Here is an 18278-nt window from a genome sequence, read left to right as displayed (position 1 = left end):
CCCATCGCTCGTTTTTTTCGTTTCCCATCGCTTGTCAGCACACCGGCCGATTCCTCACCTGTTATTTCCAGTTTGCATTAAACTCATCACTGCTGAAGTTTGAGACCAGGACGCACTCTTGGCTGAAAGTGAATTGTATCAAAACTATGTCGCCATTCATTATTAATGTCCCCCGCGGCTTCATATACTCTCTGCAACATCACGTCTTTTTAATAAAATAATAATAACCCTTGCATTTGATACAGCGCCTTATCATGTCTTCGAGACGTCTCAAAGCCCTGCACAGAATATACTGTAAAGTGAATTGACTGTATAGTTTCTGGGCGAATCGCAGCAGCCAATTGCACACAGCAGTGTCGCACACACAGTCGTGGATTGAGTGACCAAATTATTATTTTTTTGAAAGGATTATTACCCCCAGAAAAGCAATCTACCAATCGACTAACACCCGGGTTCCTACTTACTGCTGGTAAACAGAGGTGAGTGGAGTAAGGAAACCTGTTCAACGTTTCTCCCTGCCCGGGAATTGAACTCGGGTCCTCTCGCTTGCGAGAGGTGGGGGGGAGTTCTCTAACCACTAAGCTACAGACTCGAAAAAAAATGCCCTGCCACGTAGCAATATAAAAAAAAGTCAGCCATTCTCTGAAAGGCCTCGGCACCGAGAAAGTACTGTATCCAGTTCATATTCATGTCTTTTCAACCCCGCCTCAAGCAGCCCACCTACTGTACTTGTTTACAATGCGACCCTTTCTTCCTAAAACTTGGCACTGAGACGGGCATTTCATAGCGAATACTGGAACCAATTCATTTCCTGCTGTAGAAAATGCCCATTTGAGCAAGTCTCAATTAGTCTATTCAGTCGCAGTAACCATCAGTTAGCCACAGCTGATGTTGAACTGTTTGTATCAGAGGTTATACCCTCGTTTATATAATATATCCTGGTCATAATGGTCAACCACAACCGCAAGTCTCTATTTCAATGATACTAGTGGGCATCCACAAAGTCCTGTTACCCCATTACAAACAACAGTAGGAGACTATGGAGGAGCTGAAACAAGTTGTCAGGGATGCATTTAGCCTTCTCACTCTATCGATGTTACGGAAGATGTTGCATAGAACATGGTGACGGATTATTATCTGCCATGAAAATGATGGCACACACACACACCCTGATCATCTGGACATCGATGATGTGTTCTAGCCTCGGGATTCACACATGGATAGAAATGGCGCAGGGTTTATTCATACAGTTACATTGTTATTGGAATAATAATATTATAATAATGATCCTTGCATGATTATAGCTCATTATACATCGTAGAGCCATCTCAAAGCGATTGATAGGATATACTGTAAAGTGGATTGACTGTACATTTTGTGGGCATTATTGAATCACTTGATTTGGTCACTTACTTGCAGGTGTTGCTCGCTATCGGGTTAGTCTGCATTATTGTCTTACCCGGTTTATAAATAATAATAATAATCCTCAAATAATAATAAGCCTTGCATTTGGCATAAGTGCCTTTAACCTGGAAATGTTGAGACGTCTCAACGACGCAATAAGGCACTGTATCAAATGCAAGAATTATTATTACCATTATTAACATCTCCAAACTCTTCCCTGGGAATGGTTAACTGGTGCGGTAGCTGAGTGCTCGTAAACACAAACCGCGGCAACCATGGTTTGTGCACGTTGGCAAGGAGAGCAGTGAAGGACAAGCGATTCACACAGAATAATAAAGCCTTCAACGTGGATGAAAATTTACACGGTGTTTAAGACTCACGCAAAGTTCTGCACAATCTTAAATCTTAAGGTGATTTAAGGTCTTAAGGTGAATTATGTGGACAAGGTACAGAAGTACTTACTGGGTGTAAATCATAAAAAATAAATTTAAGTCTGTGCATTTGATGTAGCAACTTTCACGTCGAGAGGACATCTCAAAGAGCTTCGCTGGATTTTCCATTAATAATAATAATCCTTATCACTTCGTTGATACGTCTCAAAGCGATTCACAGGATATATTGTAAAGTGAAGCGATGATGTATTTAGTGGGCAAAACACGCAGCCAATTGTTATATAAATATATGAATGCAATTTTCCGTTGTTGTTTTCAACGTCGATGAGACCCGCCCGCTTCTCCATCACAAAGACCATTCCACAACTTCCTTCCATCATGTTAAATTTATTTATTTAAATTTATGTTAAATAGCATTTATTTATTATTTATTTTCCCCACAAACAATGTACATGTCTGTGCTGGTGTTAGTAGCGAACCGCGTAACAAAAATAGACAATCTCAAGCAAATCCCAAACCTATTCAGATCGGATCCAAGAGAGAGGGAGACAAGAGAGAAAAATCACAATCTTGCCCATGGGATTTTGAACTTCATTAATAAGATGCTTGAAGCAGCAAGGCAACCAATCCCAAAGGCAACCAATCCCAAAGGCGTTGCAATTTTTTGGTGCACTTTATCAGGTTACAGTAAATCGCTAGAACGCGTACAAATGATTCTCTTAACAAACCGTTACACAAATATCCCGTGTGATTCCTAAACCCGCAAAGTTCAAAGTATCAAAAAAACTATCAGCTGTTTTTTTTTTACCCGGATTGAAGAAGTGATTCCATATAAAGGTATGACTCAAACTCTCGCACAGCGCACAGCTTTATTTCGCTGTGTAGTAAAGAGGTTCTTTTACACAACGGCAATAAATCTCTCATGTTCGTGTGTTGCCTGTTGGTAATTAGCAAGCGGATCGCATTATGAAATCCCACCAACTTTTAACCCCACAAGTCAAGAAAACCGCTCACGACTGGGCCAGTTTTCCTGTAACTGTCCATTGTTGTGCATCTCGAACCATGTCTTTTCAGAAGGAACTTTCAGGACAACAACAAGACTATGGACAACAGTAATCAACAACACTGACAATTGGCAATCAGTCTCCGGTATCAACTGTCACGAGGCAGAGATATCGGAGAAATCCATGTTGGACGTCCCCCTTAAAATTCAAATACAAACAGGCATTGATTGACCTGATGTTCTGTCATATTTAGCAAAGACACATGTGCCAGAGCAATCACTGCAGCCACCCGTTTTCTGATTTATGATAATAATAAATAACAATAAATTAAAGCAAAAATCTGGTACAGCGCCTTTTGCGTCAGAAGGACATCTCTCTCAAAGCGTTTCATAGTGTTGACCGTAAAATGGCAGACTGGTTTGCTCACGGAAAGATTTATTCCCCCAAATCACAACCTTTTGACCCCTGAAAATTGAAGATGGGAATTGGAATGGACTCCACGAATCCTGGTCTGGTCATATTTGCTGCATTTAAAGAGTTTCTCCTGCCCTCCCCCACACGCAGTAACCTCATGAATAACTGAGCCAATTGTACTTGTCTAATTACATTTTAAGTTTCTAGTCTCATGTTATTTATAATTTAGCGCACAAGCAAAACAATTGTTCGACTCAGTAAGTGAAGCAAACCAGAGGCCACGATAACACTTGGTGCAACGTACAATACCCACCTCCGAGTTGAGAATTACTGAGATTAAGGCGAGAAGCGTGAACCTAAACCCGAAAATTCTCCAGTGACAAAATTACTTTCGTATGAGATTTAACAAGATCACAAGACGGGTTTCGATGATGAAAGCCCTTTTGGCCCATCTGATTTCATCCCAGTGTCCTGGCCTCAACCCCACTTCCCAGACCCGGTTCCACTTGTTAATTACCCTCGGAGTAAAAAAAAACAAGGCTGGCCGTAAGCCTTCATGATTACGTTTTTAAGGCATAATTGGCTAAACTTTTAAGGCATATTCGGTTCAAGTTTCATACAAATACCCCCCCGCCCACCTTGCTAAAAACATGGAGTTTGATATGTAGCCCAGTCTCTCATAATTCCCCACATTTAAGAATCTTGCAAAATTCTTTAAATTTTTCACAATCTTAGGGCAATGACATTGAGGCAAAAACAAGTCTCTTTTGCTCACTGTGTTGAGCTGAACGTACAGTTTCCTGTTTCAGAGTGGCGAGAGCGGCAGGTTAGAGAGGTGATCTCTAAATCAAGGCACTTTATGACGACCTAAAAGTCTCAGATAACACGGGGCAGTGCTACAAATGGGAAGAAAAGTGACGATTCCTCTGCCCAGTTTCACAGCAGCAGCAACAGCAGCAACGGAAACAATTCACAGATCCTTCTTTTTTGTACTTTGTGCAAAACACTCAACCAAGTTTCCTTCACTTTTTTGGGGGGTGGGAGGTGGGGAGGGTGATGGTGGGGTGGGTGGATGGGTGGTGTATTTTGCGGCATTTCATTTGCAGATTTCTTCATAAGAAATACCGTGAAGAGGTAATGCAAGTTTTCTTCAATTTATTTCTATTTTCATAAAATCCTTCCTAGTATAAATGTCGATTTTCAAACCCCGGGGGTTTAACCCTGAGATAAACCGCGGCCCCAGGACCCCACACAAGTCAGAAAAAAAAACGTTTAGCCCTTCATTTCCTGGTAATCTAAAAGAGCAACAAAATTATTCCCCAGATTTTAATTCACCACAAATGGGGTCGTTTTACCATTTGGATCAATTAACCTCCAGTGAATTATTTTTGCTCCTTATAAAGTAATGGCTGCAATAAATAGATTAAGGTGTTTTCTTTTTAACACTCGCGCACACACACACACGCAGACATATACAGAACTCACAGAGTTGTGCGTTGGAAAGCATAAGAAATTTGATTGATCCTGGAGCTCCCAACTTCCACATAAATCTGGGGACATCTGCCAACCCCTCCCTACCCCCCAAATATCAACCTGTCCGAGGAGACAATTAGGCCGTTTTATGCCATTTCAGTTGGAAATCTCACTTCAGCAAACATCAATAGTCATTGATGAAAGAGTTACACTCTGCCTGATTAATGTATAATGATTTTCGTATAATTACTTTAAATGTTCTTGTCAACTGCGTCCTGTCAGTTCTGCAACATAAACACACCATCAGAACTTGATTACCTGTGTAGGATAATTCTACATCTTAAAAGTCACATTTCCTCCTCTTTGGAAGAATGGGTATAACATACACTCTTATTGTTAATAATAATAATAATAATCATCCTTGCATTTAATGTAGAGCCTTTCACATTGGGAGGACATCTCAAAACGCTTCACAGGATATATTATAAAGTCTAGTGACTGCGTATTTTGTAGGTGAACGCGACAGGCAGTGGTGGATTGAGTGATCAAATGATTATTTTACCCTCGGAAAGCGATCCACCAATTGACCAGCAACCGGGTTCCTACTTACTGCTGGGTAAACAGAGTCGTGTGGAGTAGGGAAACTTCCCTAAGGTTTTTGCTCCGTCCGGGAATCGAACCCGGGTCCTCTTGCTTGTGAGGCGAGTGCGCAAACCACTAACCAGGACTCCACGTCTACAGAATAGCCACAAGCTGACCTCTAAACCACGGGGTCAGTTTCAGAAATGCGTTCACCATATCCGTGCTGCCAAATTCAAGACCCTCCCTACAAAATACCAAGGTCAATTAGAAGCATTAATACACACGTCAAGGATTCCAGCAGCCAATTGCAATAAGTGGCAACAACAGTGCATGATACAATAGCCAAAGGATGCAATCATTGGGTAGGACATTAATGAATGACAAATGCAAAGGGGGTGTGTGCTACCTTCCTCCACCCTCATCCCCACAGACTACAATCATCCCGGACCAGTGTCTACTTTGTTCAGCTCAAACCCATGACCTTAAAAATCAAATGGTTTGAAAGCAAAAATGACATTATTTGCACACAAGTCACAGTGCTGAAGCTCACAGGGACAGAACTTGTGGGCATTCTTTGACACGTTGCATTCCTTAGGTTAACACAAGGAATACGTTAAGAAATGCCGCAATCTTTGCCCGCAGTTTCTAACCCCAATAATATATTCCAGTCTGTTCTCTTCCTATCTGAATAATAATTAACAATAATGAATAATAATTAGCAATAATAAATACTAATGCTTGCATTTTAACGTAGCGCCTTTCACGTCCTGCAGGGCGTTTCAAAGTGCTTCATAGGATTTTACAGTAACGTGTAGTGACTGCATATTTTGGAGGCGAACCCAGCAGCGAATTTGATACAGCGACGTCCCTCCAACAGCCATGAAGTGAGAGTGACTTATAATAACTGGTAAGGAAGCTGACTGCTGCAGTCAAGGATTTGCATAGATTAAAATAGCTGTTGGGAGCAGCAGTGCTGACGTTAAAGACCCTGCAGTGATATTGGCAAAGAGCAAAGGGAGTATCTCCCTGTTCCCTCCAGATAAATTGGTCGTTCACATCCCGGCTGTTTGTGGACAACATTACGTTTAACAGTAATTACACGCGAGGCTTTGTAGGCGCTGTGTCAAACACAAGGGTTTTAATAATAATAACCATAATAATCCTTGCATTTGATATAGAGCCTTACCATAGCCTCTATAGCATCCTCAAGACGTCTCAAAGCACTTCACAGAATATAACGTAAAGTGAATTGACTGTACATCTTGTGGGAGAAAGACGGCAGCCAATTGCGCCCAGTGGTGCCCCACAAACAGTGGTGGTCTGTTGTTTGGGGGTTTTGTGACACTGTTGCCAGATCCGAGCACCACTTTCCTATAACCAACTCATCGTTCCTTTTCTTTTTAAAAATGGCCTTTGATTTTTTTTTAAATTTAATAAATAAACAAAAAAAATAAGATGTTTGGGTTCATTTAGAATCGTCGTTAACAGCATTTCTTAAACGAAGAGAAGGAAACAAGAGAGGCAGCGGCCAGGGAGGCAAGGGGAGCGGGGCAAGGCGAGGGGTGGGGGGGGGCAGGATGAGGCAGAGGGCGGGGCAGGGCGAAGCGAGGCAGGTCGGGGATAGGCGGGTGGGGATAGGTGGGTGGGGGGGGGCGCGAGCGAGGCAGCGGGGTCCTTGGCCAAATGAACCATCTCTCACCCGTTACCTTTCAGTTGAGAGGCCAACAGCGAGGGTCAGTGTGGATGGGTTGTGACTGGACTAACCAGGTAATGGGCCCAGTTTGTCTCAGACCCAGATGCTCACTGACCCACCCCCAACCAGAACATCTCCCCTGCCTTCCGCCCTGCTCTCCATTTGGGCCTCATGGAACTCGGGTCCACCTACTCCACTGACCCCCAACAGCTGGGTAGTGGACAGGCAGGCCGGAGCCTCTGTAGCCTGGATTATACTCGTGCCAGAGCACCAGAGGTGAGTGCTTTAACTGCTGGAAGTAACCTTCAGCTCACCCCCAATGGCACAGATATAACCACACTTAAATAAAAAAGGCGCACTACCCCTTTATGAGGCCAATACGACACCGCACCTCAATGAATTGGAGCCTAAGCTGCTTCACTGCCCAATGCATGGACTTGCCATACACCCCGGAAAGGGACAGAGCTTTCAATTTGGGAGATACATTCATTGCAAGAAAGAAAAGTTCTTGTGAAAAGGACCCGTTGGCTTATTTGATCTGATCCATCCACACCTGCCCAACCGTAGTCTCATTGAGGCATTGATCCCTTTCCTAGAAGGGTTCCAGTGTCCTGGCCTCAACCAGGAACCTTTTTCCAGTCATTAACTAATTCATTCATTAATTACCCTTCAAATGGAAGGTGCTGTGTGTCTTCAGAAATCGGGTTGCCTGGTGGGGAGAGGTGGTGTGGTTGGCTTGGTGGGCGTCCATCGCCCAAATCAGTCTTGATTCTCCCGTTCGAATGCCTGTTGTCTCTTCATCTTTGGGGAGTGGTTAGGCCAGTACAGAGCCAGGGAGAAGAGGGCAATGATGATGAGGTTGATGGACAGAGCCATGCTCACCGCCCCCAGCGTCCCCATGAAGGAGGGCAGCGTCGCCTGAGCCGTGAGCCAGGCGTGCCGGGACCTCATGTCGGCCAGGATAGCCTCCATCTGGAAATAGGTGCCGATGATGGCGCATATGTGGAACAGCTGGTGGCTGTGACCTGGAACAGACATGTTTGGGGAGGGGAAAGGTGGTCACAGAGTGTATGCGAGTCACACAGAGCGTGTGTTGCCTTTGGTCACCCTCCCACCTCCTACCCTCCCTACCCTCGGCGCCTCTCTTCACCCCAATCCCTGGAGCTCGGGCGCAAACCTTTGATTGTCCAGTGCCTTGGGACGTCTCCTGGCATGAAAGGTGCTGTGTAATTGGTATTTGTTGTTATAATAATTCTTGCATTCGGTATCGGGCTATAACAACAACAACTTGGATTTATATAGCGCCCTCCACGCTGGACACCATCTCAGAGCGCACTTAATTCACGTCAGGAGGACATCTCAAAGCATTTCACAGGGTTTGCTGGTGTTTGTAGGCAAATGCAGCAGCCAATTGCGCATCTTTAACAACTGGGGAAAGCGATAGAAGCCCCCCAGTTTCTCCACGCTCCCACCCCCCCACACCCACACTTACCGATGTAGTCGAAGCATCCTGGAGCCAGGCGCTCAGGTAAGTGTGTTGCGTAGAGGAAGCTGGTGAGGAACGCAAGGGTGACGTGCTGGTAGTGAAGTGAGAGGGTTTCATTGTGAGTACAGCCAGAACCCGAGCAAAGGAACAGCTACACAGAGAGGGAGAGAGAGAGAAATCAGAGAATCAGTCACTGCCTGTCACCGCGTGCGATAAGCTTTCTAAGTAATAATCCTTACGCACGGCGCCTCATCATGTCTTTGAAATACCTCAAGTGCCTCACAGGAATTACTGTAAGGTGTAGCGATTTGCGCAGAGCGGTGTTCCCACAAACAGCCCGGACTCTGAGGGGGATTGCGTGCGGACGATGGTGAAGTTTGGTCACTGTGCTGTGAGCGAGCAAACCCGCGAGGTAAGCACAGGACAAGGTGTGACTGGTCTTGGGACCACCCTCCCTTCCCCCCCCGTCCCCCGCCCCCCGCACACACACCTCTCCCTTGCCCCTTGCCCCATGGGACCACGTTTCTCGTAGGGGATTCTGACTGAAAACCCACCCTGTAAAAGAGAGGAATGTTGTCGAACAAGTAGGGATAAGCGAAGGCCAGCACTCGCAGCAGTTTGCACAGCTTGGGTTGATCCAGTTCAGGGAACCTGAAACAAGAGAAGGAGCGAAACGAAGGCATCAATCCGTGCAGAACCTCCATCCTCGTCCTGAGAGTTTGGAAACATTACCGGGAGAGAGAACAAATAAAACTTATTTTTTGTTGGAAGCGAACCGGAGAGAGAGAAGGGAAACGGCTCTTTCTCACTCGCTCATTCGCTCACGCGCCTTTGACGTGCCGGCATCTTCCGAGAGAACACGGGCTCGACAGGTCATGCAAAGCAGTGAGGCAAGCTGACAATGTTATATAATCCGTGCATTTGATGTAGCGCCTCATCACATCATTGAGACATCTCAAAGCGCTTCACAGAATATACTGTAGAGTGGATGGACTGTGTATTTTTGCTTTTTTGGAGGGATTTTTACCCCCGGAAAGCGACCCACCAGTTGAGTAAGAACCGGGTTCCTAATTACTACCAGGAAAGCAGAGGCGTGTGGAGTAAGGAAACTTGCCTAAAGTTTAACCCTAAGGTTTTCCGATGTGAAAAGCACCGGTAAACGTCATTTACTGTTGTTGCCGATCGACAAAGCCACTAACACACGCGTGTTATTCACTGTTGAGGACAGCGATCGATGGTTCAGCTCTTGCATGCCCAATGGGTTGAAGATCAAATGATTTTGTGATGAAATGGTGCTACAAAGCTCCAGCCTCAACCAGGGCTGTCGTGCGCGGTGAGCAAGAGCGGGAAGGAAGAGAGCGTTGGTGGCGTGAGGGGTTAACACGACTCAAGCATGGAAGCCGGAGGAAGGAGGTGGGAGCAAAGCAGGCGATGATTGACCCACAAACTGTTTCTCCTTTACCTTTCCATAACCTCGTGGTTATAGCGAACGAAAGGGAAGCCCAGTCTAGTGTTACCCACAGGAGGACAGCGGAGGGAAGGAAACATCAGGTTCACAATTAATAACACACCCACAAAGCAGAGAAAACACCAGCGTTCTGTACAAGCCACAGACGGGCAACGCCGTCTCTCCTCACCACTGTCCTGTACTAGAAAGCATCTCAGCCATCCTTCCAAAAAGATGCTCTCAGTCTCCCCCCCCACCACCCCCCCCACCCCTGACCTGACCCCTGCAGTACCACACGTGGCCACCAGAGGACGCATCCCAGCAGCGCGATGGGTCGGAAGCAGAGAATACAGGTTCTGGCGCAGATTGTGGAGGAAAATCAACATTAATAAATAAGCTTTACGTTTGATACAGCGTGTGATTACACCGCCGAGGCATCTCCCAGCGCCCCACGGGACATACTGTAAAGTGGCTTGTGACTGCGGGCGGGCGAACACAAGTACACGTTCACCCACCAAACGGTACCCTCCGTTTCTGTGTTGGTGCGGTCAGGGGGCAAGGCTGAGGCCGTAGCCGGTTGGCGATGGCTCGGTTGGAGTCTGTCTCTGTTTGTGGTGCTGTGACCGGCACCGCACGGAGTCTAACAATGAGCCTTCCAACCAACCAACACCAGGAGGTTCCCCGTGAAAGAATTGCGAAAAAAACACGGCTTCAAAAATTTAGACCAAATCCAAGAGTTTTCCTCAATCTCAAGTCTTAAGACAAAAAACAAGACCCTTTGGGTTGAGACGAGGCAGGTTCCAAGCCACTGTCTGGAGAAGCCAAGAGCTGAGCAGAGCTGTAAACGTGCCACTTACACAGGCCAAAAAAGAGGCACAAACGAGCTAATGGGTGGGTGGGACCGAGCGAGCAGAGACTGTAATCTAATCCAGGCCTCTCCTCTGACTGCTTTATGAGCTACAAAGACGGTTTTGTAATGGGAGCAACTGAGACCCTGAGATTCAGTTACTGCTTGTAATCACCCACCCTCCCTCCCTCCCGCCCGCCCGCCCGCCCGCCCGGCCATCTGCTTTCCTCCTTTTCAATACATGAAACTCAATGCAATGTTTCAGTGAAGTGAGGGGTTGGGGCTGGACCTGGGGTTCTTACCTGGAGTAGCAGGAGAGAGCAGTGCTCACCACGGTGTTGAAGACGGCCATGGGGACAAAGTAACCATGGAAACTGCCGTCAATCCATTTCTCGGGCATCACGTAGGCTCCATAGACAATGGCGGAACCTGAGAATGATGGGAAGATGTGGGGTCAGGCTGTGTCTAAACCTCTGCTTTCATACAAATGGTCAGTGGGAATCTGGAACTGTCTCTCTCTCCCCCTAAAGCCTGTGGATTATGGCTGATCCATTCACATTTTCAAGACTGAGGTGTAGAGATGTTTGTTAGGTCAGGGGACCAAGGGATATGGGGCAAAGGGCGGGTAATTGGAGTGGAGGTTCAGATCAGCCATGATCTAATAGAATGGCAGAACAAGCTCGAGGAGCTGAATGGCCTCTTCTTATTCCTATGTCTATCATGTTTCTTGTCTCACTCTGTACCTTAACTTTAGCTTCGACCTATAAGATGGCATTGTGATTAGTTTCCCCCCCACTTCACTTCGTAAGTAATAAATGGGATCCACTCTGTAGCCAAGAACAAGCACCTGCCTTCACCCAAGGCAATGACTCAGAATATTTCATAACGGTGGTGGGGGTGGGTGGTAGTTGGATGCCGAGCAGGAGGCTGGGGAACAGAGGAGAGGTCACCTTTGGAAATGGCAGAAACAATAACAAAGACTTGTATTTACATGGTGTGGGGTGGCGGAGTTTGACGCCGAGTTATGGAGAGAAAAGGGGAGGTGTCCCCCGGCACAGTCAAACAGGAAGGACTTCAGGTGCGATCTGAAAGAGTGGGGGTGGGGGGAGGGGGAAGGATTGAGGCAGGGAGCTCCAGAAAGCATGGCCGCCGATGGTGGAGCGAGGGGGTAGTGACAGTGAAAGGAAGGCAGAGACACTCACCCAGACTGTAGATGCTGAGAGCCCCATAGTCAAAGAAGAAGCAGATGTGCCGAGCGCGGGTGGACATGGAGCTGAAGGTGTGAGCACAGCTGGAGGTGAAGGGGTAGATACAGCTGGAGAGCATGAAGACCAGCAGCGGCCATGTGTAGGATTCGTTCCAGAAATCCAGGGTGTAGGACAGTGCCAGCAGGTTCCACAGGAAGTACCTGCGAGAAGATCACGGGTCAAAGCTACAGAGAGGAAACTCACCCAAGACGAGAGGCTTTAAATCAATTAAAAAAAAAATAATCATAATAATAATTTGGCCACTTCAATTCACGAGTGTCTGTGGGACACTGCTGTGTGCAATTGGGCCCCGTTTTTCGCCCACAAATACGCTCCACTTTGCAACAACATATCCTGTGTTGCGCTTTGAGACGTCTCAACGACATGATAAAGCGCTATATCAAATGCAAAGATTATTATCATCATTGTCATTATTATTATCATCAGCCCTTTCAGTCCTTTTACTTACCAACCCCTCTCCTTCCCAGCCTCAAACTCTGCCAACCTCGCCCCGCAAGCCCTCTCCCTCACCCTCCTCCCGCTCTGCCCGCTCCCCAGTCCGTGCCGGTTCTTTGCTCACCACGTGGGCAGGAAGTGAGTCCAGATGTTGACGGTCTCGTTGGTCATCTGGAAGAGGCTGAGAACACAGTCGGCGGCCGAGCTCCGGGGGTGCCTGTAGCCGAAGATGATGCTGTCTTCATGGAAAACCTTGTGCGGGATCACAGGGATGAGTGACCACCATCATCACACAATAACCATATAACAATAATCCTTACATTTGGTGCAGCTCCTTATCAGGTCTTCCAGACGCCTCAAAGCGCTTCACAGAATATACTGTAAAGTGCAGTGACTGTGCATTTTGTGGGTGCAACATGGCAGCCAATTGCGCACAGCAGCGTCCCACACAAACAGTCGTGGATTGAGTGACCACAATTGTTTTCAAGGGATTATTACCCCCAGAAAGCGATCTGCCAATCGACTAAGAACCGGGTTCCTGTTGACCGCTGGTTACACAAGGTGGAGTAAGGAAACTTCCCTAAGGTTTCACCCTGCTCGGGAATCGTACCCGGGTCCTCTCGCTTGCGAGGCGAGTGCTCCAACCACTACACTACGTGACCACACATCACGTGCTGTTAATATATATTCCACAGTCAGTAAAATGCTGGAAATCCTGATTACACCATATTCCTTATTACTGGAGTGTCTAATGTATGGGTTGGGCCAACTGCCCGTGTGCATAGTTTACGACATATGTTAACGATATGTAAACCCGCGCACAGAGGAAAATAACCAGTTGTCCCTCGGACTGAACCCCTTCTCCCCTCCCCCCCCCCCCCCCAGGCACAGACACAAAACATTAGTTGTGCATCAGTTAGCACATCTCGCAAATTTGCCCCCAGTGCAGTGTCTCAGGGAAGGAATGTTTTGACAGTGAAATTGCTCAGCTGTGACGGTGAGCGAGGCAGCGGGGCGGGGAGGAGTGAGAGGGGGCACCCAGGGGGCTTGTTACTAACAGTCAGGGCTCCTGGGATTTGGGAGGGATGCGGGTGGTGGGGGGGGGGGGGGGGGAGGAGGGTAAAGGTCAGATCTCAATGGTGTTAATATGCTGAGATCAGCCTTGTTTCCATCCCACTTCACAAACAGTCAGCAGCTCTGGTTCAAACCCTGAATACAAGTGGAGATCATAGGCAGAGAGAGGGACAGGCAGAGGGCACAACAACAACAACAACAAATGACATTTGTATAGCGCCTTTCACACGGGGTGGACGTCCCAAAGCGTTGATGTGACAGGCGAGAGAGGGTGGGGCAGGTGGGGGTTAGTGGCAGCACTTACTTTAGGCACTTGATTGATGCTGAACAGACGAGGTAGCTTTAAGCTCAGCATCCCGGAGGTCTGTGGGGCAGACGGTCAGTCACTGTGTCTCTGGTTCGGGCTCCGTTGCTCGCTCGCTCGCGCTCTCCCTCCCTCGTCGCCAGTTCCCACTCCCGCCGTTTGCTCTCGGACGCTCGTTGGGGACTGGAGGGAGGAGTGGTTGGGTGGGGAGGGGGGGGGGTGGTTCTGTACTGGGGAATCAACACATCACCCATAACAGCGTAAGTAATAATAATTATAATAATAATCCTCCCCTCCACCCCCTCCAGTTCTGACGAAAGTTCATCGACCTGAAACGTTAACCCACTTTCCTCTCTCTATAGATGCTGCCTGACCTGCTGAGTGTTCCCAGCCACTCGCGCTTTTATTTTGTAGCTGAGGCTGGCTGTTTACCGAGGCTGGATTTCCCTGGCATCGCTCAGTGCGAGGCGATGATTAACTTATTACTGCGCTCACTCAGGCTGACTCCGTGCTCCCTATACACACACACACACACGCAGTGTTTCCAGGCTGCCTGGACTTTAATGAGAATGGAGTGATAACCGGCAGAATTCTTTTTCTTTACAATACAAATGCCGCGCTCTGCCTCGCCCGCTCTCAACCTGACCTCCCAGCGCAGAACCCCGGCCAGTCCACGCACCACACATCGGAATTTCCGAGGAATGTTCCAGAATTTTCCACCCCAGATTAAACGTCGACTCGGGAAGCAAAAAGTTACCCCGAGCCAACGAGCTGCTGACCAGCCTGGCACTGGTTAATGTGACAGTCAGCGAGAGACAGAGAGAGAGTGTCGCTCGCCCCCTCGCTGGGGTCTGTCAGATCATCGAACCTCAAATTCGTTACAGCTCAGAAACTGTTTCTTCAGCCCAATACAGACCCCACAGCCCCCCAGAAGCTAATCCTTAGCCATTACACCCCAAAACTCTGCAACTTCCTCTCTCCGCCTTGCGCCTTCCTTCCCCATCTTCAAGCCACCCCTGAACACCATCTTCTTCGACCTGTGCCAACAGTCAACTGCACCCCCCCGGCTCAGCATCGTGCTCCATCACTGTGAAGTGCCCTGGGACGCCACCCTACACGAGGAAGCGCTATATAAATGCAGGTTGTTGTTATAATCACACTCTCCCTCCCCACACACACACACACACAGTCACTCCACACTTCCCCCTATTCCAGCAAAAAAGAAATCCTGTGAAGGGCTTTGAGACGTCCTTCCTAACGGTGAAAAGATTATTATCAATATTATTAGGATTATTATTACCTAATTCGCCTTTTCCGAAAGACTTAACATCGGTGGAGCGCCTTTCACAATGCAAATGTCAATACTTTGGGAAAAGGGGAATTAGGTAACAAACGGTTTAACAAACGGTTTGTGAAGCGGAGAATTGCAGCCCTCAGTGCACACCCACCCCCCCACCCCACAGACACACACACCACAACAAACACACCACACCCAGACCACAACAAACACACCACACACACACCCTGCAACACCCTATTTCTCTTACCTGCCCTTTAATCTGTTCCTTTAAACTTTGCAAATTTGTAAAAAAAAAGAAGCACACAAAACGCTCCTGTGCTTTATTTACCCGCAGCCCCCGGGGACATCCCCCCCACGGGAAAGGCGTTTCACAAATGTAATTTGTTGTTGTTGAGCCGCAAGGTGAGCGCACAGGTGTGTCAGACGGGTGACTGAGAGAGTGTGGCTTAGAAGCAGTGGCTGGGCTCGGCGCCCGGGACATTTCTACACTGGGTGGGGACAGCGAGGACTGGTAATACTGGTCGCACGGCTCAGTGATGGCACTGCACCTGTTGCCAAGGGGCTGACGGTTCATGTGACAATCAATGAGAGACTGAGAGAGAGCGCGAGAGAGACTAACGGACGGAGCTGGAATCACAATGGGACGCTGCTGTGCGCAACCGGCTGCCGCGTTTCGCCCACAAAACACACAGTCACTTCACTTTACAGTGTATCCTGTGAAGCGCTTTGAGGCGCATCTCAATGACGTGATTAAGCGCTGTATCAAATGCAAGGATTATAATGATTGTTATAATGACTTGCGTGTGCACACACTCACACGCGCATGCACACATGCGCGCACGCACGCACGCACACACACACACGCGCACGCACACACGCACACACACGCATGCATGCACTCTCTCACTCACACACACAGAAAAATCCTGTCTGACGAGCTGCCACCTCTCTGTTGCCAGCTCCGTTGCTGGGCCCTGCTCACCTCCCCACCCACCTGGCTTTGCCGGCTCTGGTGCAGGTGGAGAGCGAGCGGGAAGCAGGTGGAGAGAATATTCCAATTCTCCGGAGAGCGGGATTAACCCCGGCACCTCACGTGGAGAATAACACTTACTGTATTTTTATTTTCTCTCTCTCGGGTCTCACTCATGCGGAAACCCATCGAGAGCGAGAGAGAAGAGGGAAAGCACAGGGTTTGATGATAATATAATAATAATTCTTGCATTTGATACCGCGCCTTATCACGTGCTTGAGGCGTCTCAAAGCGCTTCACAGGATATACTGTCAACTGGATTGATGGTGTATTTTGTGGGTGAAACCTGGCAGCCAGTTACGCACAGCAGCGTCCCCACAAACAGACGTGGATGGAGTTGTGGATTTGAAGATGGGGAGGGAGGGGTGGGGTCCGTGGGGGAATATAGGACTGAATATCCTAGCAATAGGCAGGAAACTAACTGTGACTGAGTCTAACCACCACAGCGCTCGCTCCTTCAGGCAAAACACAGCCAAACAAATGCTGTCATTTTATCAGCTGGTAAAAGGCAAATCTAAGAACCTTAACAACAACAAGATTTCATTTATAGAGCGCCTTTCACGTCGGGAGGACATCCCAAGGCGTTTAACTCCAGCATCTGACCAACTCACAGTCCCAGCGAGGGTCAAGGTTGGAAGTTAAAGGGAGGCTTGGATTTAAATCAGTGTCATGGCTCACTGCAAACCCTCCGTCAGACACCGAGGGGGAAGGACAGCAGGAGAGAGGGAAGGAAGAGAGAAAATAAAGGCGACAACTTGTATTTATGCAGCGCCCTTCACCCGGGGCAGTGTCTCCGAGCGCTTAACAGAAAAGTGTGGTTCGACGCATAGCTGGAAAGTTGGGGTGGGGGGGGGGGGGCGGTGGTTGGGGAAGGTTACCAAAGGCACGGTCGAAGGGTATTTCAAAGAGAGAGAGAGCGAAAGAGAGAAAGAAAGAATGAAAGTGTTGGAGAGACAGCAGACGTTCGTGTTTTCCTCAGCAGTGAGTGACTTACTTACCTGCTCTCTCTCTCTCTCTCTCTCGTCAGGTAAACGCTCTCCTGCTTTCAGGGCGCTGCTGCCAGTGTTATTTAGAAGTGAGTGTGTTTGCGGGTGTCAGTGTGTGCGAGAGACAGAAAGTGTGTGAGTGTGAAGAGTGTGTGTGTGTCACAGAGAGTCTGCATGTGTGTGTGTGTGTGTGTGTGTGTTCGTATGTGAAAAAGCGAGTGTGCGAGAGTGTGTGTCTGTGTGTGTGAGACAGTGTGTGACCGTGAGGGTCTGTGTATCTGTGTGTGAGAGAGCCTGTGTGGGGGTGTGTGTGTGTGTGGGTGTGCAAAAGAATGTGTGTGAGGCTGAGTGTCACTGAGAGATTGGGAAAGAAGGAGTGAGTTGAGGGAGTGTGAGAGTTTGAAAGAGAGCGAGAGAGAGCAGATACAGTTGATTTACAAACTTCCTGCTCTGCCTGCAGTCAGCCTGACACTGCGAGCTGCTGGCGCGGTGCTGATGGGAGGGGAGCAGTCAGTGGGTATTAGTGCAAGAAAGAAAGGGCGAGTGAAAGAGGGTGTGTGTCTGTAAGTTGAGACAAGGCGGAGGGTGGGAATGGAGCGAGGGAGGGGGGAGAAAGAGGGAGGGAGGGAAGGAGAAAGGGGGAGGGAGGGAGGGAGCGCTTTTAATGATCACAGCACCATGAACATGGAGACGAGTTAACCACAAGATCCACTACTTTGAGATTGTGCAATTGTACGGTTGATTATTCTAACCTTCCCGGCTTCGGCCGCTACGAAATAAAATCACCAGCAACAATGGGTTAATAATTAAAACCGGGCCGGCGCTGATTGTCCACAAAGCCGTGTTTTGTTATATAATCGCCCTTGCCATTCAATACAATGTCGCCAAGTGCTTCACAGGGAATCACTGTCAGATTTACTGACTGTATTTTGTCGGGAGACAGTTTCGGGGCAGAAACCCACAAACAGCCCCACAGCCTGTGGGTGACTTTTATCTGGAGTCCCGTAGCTCAGTGGTTAAAGCCTCGCCTCGCGAGTGAGAGGACCCGAGTTAATCCCTGGACGGGGCAAAATGTTGGGCAAGTTTCTTTACTCCACACACACACACACACGCCTCTGGTTAAGCTCTGAGACGCTACC

The 18278-nt window shown here is 48.1% G+C and overlaps 1 protein-coding gene across 2 annotated transcripts; it reads right to left on the bottom strand.

Moving 5' to 3' along the window:
* Nucleotides 1-6969: 6969 nt before the first annotated feature.
* On the bottom strand, nucleotides 6970-13877 carry LOC103190380 (membrane progestin receptor gamma-B). 2 transcript variants are annotated; one of them, XM_007911133.2, is made up of 8 exons: nucleotides 13824-13877; nucleotides 12570-12697; nucleotides 11945-12150; nucleotides 11045-11171; nucleotides 9911-9955; nucleotides 9003-9099; nucleotides 8455-8599; nucleotides 6970-7987 (listed from the first exon to the last, which is right to left on the bottom strand). In XM_007911133.2, the coding sequence occupies exons 1-8, from the start codon at nucleotides 13872-13874 to the stop codon at nucleotides 7722-7724; spliced, it is 1065 nt and encodes a 354-aa protein (XP_007909324.1). In that variant the 5' UTR covers nucleotides 13875-13877; the 3' UTR covers nucleotides 6970-7721. The 2 variants fall into 2 exon arrangements, with proteins under 2 accessions (XP_007909324.1, XP_007909325.1); XM_007911134.2 differs by lacking the exon at nucleotides 9911-9955 and having other exon boundaries at nucleotides 13824-13874.
* Between the last annotated feature and the right edge of the window lie 4401 nt (nucleotides 13878-18278).

Source organism: Callorhinchus milii, unplaced genomic scaffold (assembly GCF_018977255.1).
Source record: "Callorhinchus milii isolate IMCB2004 unplaced genomic scaffold, IMCB_Cmil_1.0 Scaffold22, whole genome shotgun sequence".
Classification (NCBI taxonomy): Eukaryota; Metazoa; Chordata; class Chondrichthyes; order Chimaeriformes; family Callorhinchidae; genus Callorhinchus; species Callorhinchus milii.
The sequence above is the reverse complement of the archived record's forward strand: the minus strand, read 5'-3'. Positions and strand labels throughout refer to the sequence as shown.